Genomic DNA, 6,297 nt, shown 5'->3' on the forward strand with positions numbered 1-6,297 from the left:
TGTCATGTCCCAGCACAGTGTAAGACACAGACATTATGAACACTAGAGGTTTCAGCATATTTATTATTCTCTGAAAATCATGTATAAAGAAATAATTTTTTCTGAGAAGAATAATGTCAGAAGAATTTTTTTTAGATGTCTGTAATATCAAGAAATTCTGAGAAGTCTAAGGTTCAAGTCCAGGCCAAAGAGGGGTGAGCAGAGGCAGGTGCAGGAAGCAGCTTTGCATGCAGGCCCCTCCCTTCTCTGGGGCAGGGGAGGGATAAGAGCTGGCAGAGAGCCAGGCCCAGGGTTGGGGTGTCAGCAGGCAGCACTCTGGGCATCTCCATCATGACCTGGGCTCTTCTCCTGCTCAGCCTCCTCAGTCAGGGCCCAGGTGAGGCCCGGGGAAGAGACCCTGGGAACATGTGGGCTCACCCTTTGTCTCCCCTCCTCAGGTTCATCCAGAACCAGCCTGAACTCACCTGTGTTTTATTTCTCTTTCTTCAGGAACCTGGGCCCAGTCTGCTCTGACTCAGCCTCCCTCAGTGTCTGGGACTCAGGGACAGACTGTCACCATCTCCTGTACAGGAACCAGCAATGACATTGCATATAATCATGTCTCCTGGTACCAGCAGCAGGGGGGAACAGCTCCAAAAGTGCTGATACGTAATGTCAATAAGCGGCCGTCAGGGATCCCTGATCGCTTCTCTGGCTCCAAGTCTGGCAACACAGCGACCCTGACCATCTCTGGGCTCAAGCCTGAGGACGAGGCTGATTATTACTGTAGCTCATATACCAGAGGTAACACTTTCCACAGTAGCTGCTGTACACAGGGAAGTGAGACAAAAACCTCTTCTCAACCTTCTCAGGCTGCCACATTTCTAAATCCAAGTTATGATGCTTTTATCTTACTTACAAAATTTTAGTGAATGCAAAGTTCAAATAACAAAGAAATATTCAAAAATTTTTATTTTATAAATTTTTATACATTTTTTCATATTTTCCATTTACTACACTCATTTCTAATTGTCTCACCACATCTGTATTAAAGAATAGATTGTAGAAGTTATTTTAGTCACTTATACTTATTAAGAATATTTTTATTTCTTGTTTTATATCTTTCAAAATACTTGTTTTATATTTTGTATTTAAGATATTTTATATTCCTTCTAGAGTTTTACTATATTCACATTTGTGCATCTGTTAGCACTATTATTCATTAACTCTTCTATGTCCCTAAAAGAAATTCCTATTTCATTACCAGTAACTCTCTATTCCTTCCTAGCTTAAACTCACAAAACAAAATGTTACATTATTGGTGATTATGTAAGGTTATATCAGTCATTTTACATTAATGAAATCATTAACACATAGACCATTGTGTTTGGTTTCTCCTGCTTCCTTATCAAGTTTTTGCTTTCTTTTTTTCTTTTGTTGCTTTTTGGGTCACACCTAACAATGCTCAGAGGTTCCTCCTGGCTCTGTACTCAGAAATTACTCCTGGTGGTGCTCAGGGGACCCTATGGGATGCTGGGAACTGAACCCGGGTCGGCTGCTTGCAAGGCAAATGCCCACCTGCTGTGCTATTGCTACAGCCCTCAAGTTTTTTCTTTACTTTTCATTTTAGCTCTCAAGATGGTTCAATATTTCCATGAAAATTTCCAATGTATGTATATATGTATAATATTATATCCAATATAGGAGTATTCCTATACTAACTGAATTTCATTATTACTGAATTTTTCTGGTTGTTCAGAAACTGAGCAGTCTTGGAAGCTAACATAGATATATTCAAGTTCTGTAATGGAAAAACTGTCAATTTTAATTGCTTTTTGTTTACTTTTGTTTTGGGGCCACACAGTGATGCGTGGGAATTATTCTTGGCTCTGCACTCAGCTATTATCCCTAGCAGTACTTGCTGTACCATTTGGGATACTAGGGAAACAACCCAGGTTGCCACGTGCACTGTTTTATCTCTTTGATCACAAAACAGTCATTTTAAAAAACATAAAAGGTATCTTGTAGCAGACTACCAGGTAAGTTGTGTCCAGTCTGCTGCATGCATTATTATCTGTAATTTATTCACTATGCCTGAAAATTACAAAACCAGAACTTTGCTTAGCCTTGAACCTAACATGGTTAGGTTACCATGGTTACCCATCTCCAATCTAGCAAACTAGTGAATCATTTGGTTGCTTTGAACTCAGTTACATTTTCTTCCTGCTATCATGTCTCTTCCTTCCTGCCCTTTGCATTCTGGGAGTGCTTGGGCAAAGATACAAGGCCTTTCGGGGCCCCACACCAAATTTCATGCCTTAATGAATTTTTATATTTGTCTGCACTCTATAGGATTTTCAGATAGATGAATCACTTAGGTGTAGTTTTAATTATGAGCTTGTTTTGTGCATAACTCTCATTTCTTTGTACTTTTTTGGTTGTAGCCAAGATAAAGAAATTTATAAGGAATACACAGAATGTTGCAGCCTTCTTACCATAGACTAGAATGCAAAATGGAAGTCATTTTCTCTTATAGGAATCTGCTTTCCCCTATAGGGGTAGAATAATAAAGAGGCTCAAGCAGTAAGGAATCTAGCAAGCATTGAAACTGCGTAAATTAGCCAGCAAAAAAGGAGAATTAAACATAAAAATAAATTTTAAAAATAAAATTATTACTTTCTTTGCCTGCATTGATCTTCTTCCTGTGACAGTCTCTGTGCCCAGACTGAGTTACAGGATAAAGAGGAACACTGTTGGGTGGGCCCAGGGAGCTCGGGGTAGAAGGGCACCTAGAAACCACGGGTGAGCATATGCAGACAGCCATCATGAAATAGCCCGGAGATTTTTCATCCTGTTGAAATTTCTGGAACATGCACAGAAGCTCTTACCTGAGAACTTGCACAGAAACTCCTACTCCTCATTCCATCCCTCCTGATCCCCGGTGAATTGCTAAATCTGCCACCACTAAAGCCTTTTTCTTACTACAGTTTAAGAACTTTGTACTACAAAATCAGAATTGCATTCATAGCCCCCAGAGCACAGCAGAGAGACACAATGTGGATGCAGTGTAGAAGTCCATCAAGCTTAATGAGCTAGGTTGGAGATGCCTGGGAGTCTATACAGCACCAACTGGTTCTATAACCTCTCAAGCCAGAAGTAAGCCCTGAGCATTGCTGGATGTGGCCCCAACCATATTCAATTTACAAAAACAGCTGGAGTGACCACACTTGTATCAAAATAGATTTCAAAATAAAATGTCTATGTGGAAGATATACAGACAATCACCATGTCATGATCAAGTGATCTGTACATCAAATAGAAATTACACATCTAAATATACTTTTATGTAATGGTAGATCATCAAGATATTTAGAGCAACCTGTGTAGATCTGAAAAAGTACTGACAGCAATAAAATAATAGTAGTATATTTCAAAACCACCCTCTCACTGCCTGATAGATCAACCAGACAAGAACTCAGTAGGATCATGTGTATTAAAAAAATAAATACGAGAATCGGAGTGATAGTACAGCAGGTAGGGTGTTTGCCTGCGGCTGACCCAGGTTCAATCTTCGGTATCCCATATGGTCCTTCAATCATTGCCTGGAGTAATTCCTGTGGCTGAGTGTGGAGAAGAACCCCTGAGCATCACTGGGTGTGACCCAAAAAGGAGAAAAACAAATACAAAATGACGGTGTTCTCTTGCCACTTGCATCTGTGGTCTAGCGCTGCTTTCTACACTTGGGGTAGCCAAAGGCATTGAACAGACAAAGGAGAAAATGAGGACCAGGCCGGTTGGTATCAGTTACAGTTCATTCCAATCTCTTCTCCATTCTCCTCTGATCCCGGCCCCCCCTCCCATCTCTCTTCTAGCCTTAGTTATATCCCCAAATCATAAAAGATTGATAGCAGTTACACATAGGTGTGATCATACAATCAATAGATGTAAGGTCCTTTTGTCAGGGGAAGCTTTTCCTAGGACAAATTCTCATGCAGCAAGATATTCCACATAAGGGCAAAATACCGTCAAGGGGTGTGTTTCTCCTTTACTTAGTCCTACAACCAATTAACCATTCATCTTAATTCTACTTGTTAATAATATTAGTCACTTTGTATGGACATAGTAAGAAATACATTGAGCTTATAGGGTGACTCTTCTGGGGACATCTCGTTATATAGCTCAGACTACAGTGCTCAGGCAAGATTAGTCTTCCCTAACCCTAAGCAGGGTTCTAATCCAGTTGCTAATCTTTGGATCATGACAGAATTTGTCCATGACAATGCTGCTAACTTATAGTTAAGTATTATGGTGCTTGGCCTGGCCCATTTCGATGCCAGGGTAGCTCATAGCTTGCCCTGGGTCCATCTAATCCGTTGTCGGGACTCTGCTTTTTGAGGTCTTAGGAACTACGACCAACTTAGGCTTAAGTCAAAAAAACATGTGTCCAGGAGAGAATATTATTCAGAATCAATTAACTCCCAAGTTACAAAAGCATAGCAATAACTATCTTCCTGTGTCCATATAAAAAAGGACATTACTCTAAAGTAACTATGCAAAGGACATAAGGAGAAGAGAAAAGCAATATTTCACTTACAAATACAAATCCAGAGTCCTTAAAGGATCTGACTTTATAAGTCAACAGTCTGGTTAGGTGATAAAGATGATCTATAGGTTGGGGAAGCAGAGAACAGAGAAGAGGTTACCAATAAGCACAGAGGAATGGGAGTACCTCAGGAGCACTGTGATGGTTGTAACCCAAAAAGCCTAAAAAAGTGGTCTTAAAGGAATAAATTGAGAGAACAGGTCAAGTGGTTTTTCTAGTGCTCTTCACCCCTCTTTCACTCCCCATATTTCGAGTACACATTCTTCCCAAATAAACATAACACATTCTCCAAGGTGTTGGGACATCTTGGGACACAACATCTGTCTCCATAAATTCAAGAAAATAAGAGTTGAATCAACTATGTTCTCAGACCAAGTTGCTTTGAAAGGGAAAGCAATCACAAACTGACCTGGGGTGGAGGGAGACTCAAATACTTAGATTTAAAATTTACTACTGAACAATCTAGGGTAAGTAGTTTTAAACAGGATATAAAGGAGGCCAGAAGATTCCTCTAACCTTCTGCTTGCTGCTCCACAGTCCCAGACGAAGCCTGCCTCACGCTGATATTACTCGACCCATCTAGAACAGGAGGCAGAGTTCCAATAGGAGGAAAAGCCCCTCCCTCAGGGTGGGTCTCAGCAGCCTCCACACTGAAACTTCATCATTTGAAAGGTTCACATCACAACACCTGAACTGTTGGCCAGTTATGTGTTTGTGCAATAGCTCAACTCAACAAACTACATCTGCTCAGTTATTCTTCCTGTCATCTGTGAGGATGGACAGAAAAAGACAGAGAGCAGTTGCCAGCTCTATCTTTTAGTATCTTCCGGAGCGGTAGGGGGGGGTGTGTCTCTAGCAGCAGGGTGTAACTACGACAAAGACTCATAAGAACACTAGAAAACCAATGGGAAACATGTAGGAACCATTCAGCTCAATGAACAAAACACAGTATCACTGAAGACATAAACAATACCAGTAAGTACTCAGACAGTGTCTTCAGAGGCGTTATGATGAGGATGTTCAAAGAGTTCAAAGAAGTGATAGCACAGGTTGTTAGCAAAGCATAAGGAAGTATGAGAGTTGAAATGAGAAATCGATTACAGTCAGAAATCACAGAAATGAAGAACATGGTCGATGATATTAAAAATAAAGTCGATAGAAGCTCTGAGCATCCGAATAACAGAAGCTGAACAGAAGATTGAGGGGCTTCAAGATGAGAGCGGGAAACTAATAGAAAGCAGCAGAAGGTGGAAAATACCCTGGGAAAAAATGAACAGCCAGGGGCTGGAGTGATAGCATAGTGGGTAGGGTGTTTGCCTTGCATGTGGGCGACCCGGGTTCAAATTCCAGCATCTCATATGGTCCCCTGAGCACCGCCAGGAGTAATTCCTGAGTGCAGAGCCAGGAGTAATCCCTGTGCATCGCCAGGTGTGACCGAAAAACCAAAGAAAAAAAAATGAACAGCCAACCAGAGAACGATGGGATAAGTTCAAAAAGAACAAAATAAGAATCACTGTTGTCTGTAAATAACAGGAAGATAAATGTGGTAAAGAAACACAAGTTAAAAAATTGATGAGAATTTCTCAGAGTTGATGATTACAGCTAACAAGATCCAAAAGGCTGCTGGGGTCCCAGTGAAAATAGGCGCAATCAGGAAAATTCCAAGATATATTATATGCAAAGACAAAATCGGTATATAGAGAAAAATACTGAAC

General features: G+C 40.7%; 1 gene segment (V, D, J or C); it reads left to right on the forward strand.

Moving 5' to 3' along the window:
• Positions 1–330: 330 nt before the first annotated feature.
• On the forward strand, positions 331–2,479 carry LOC129407082 (immunoglobulin lambda variable 2-18-like). The segment is given in 3 exon segments: positions 331–376; positions 490–819; positions 2,424–2,479. Coding segments are annotated over 3 exon segments (432 nt in total).
• Positions 2,480–6,297: the final 3,818 nt, after the last annotated feature.

The sequence above is a fragment of the Sorex araneus genome, chromosome 9 (genome assembly GCF_027595985.1).
Source record: "Sorex araneus isolate mSorAra2 chromosome 9, mSorAra2.pri, whole genome shotgun sequence".
In the NCBI taxonomy this organism is placed as follows: domain Eukaryota; kingdom Metazoa; phylum Chordata; class Mammalia; order Eulipotyphla; family Soricidae; genus Sorex; species Sorex araneus.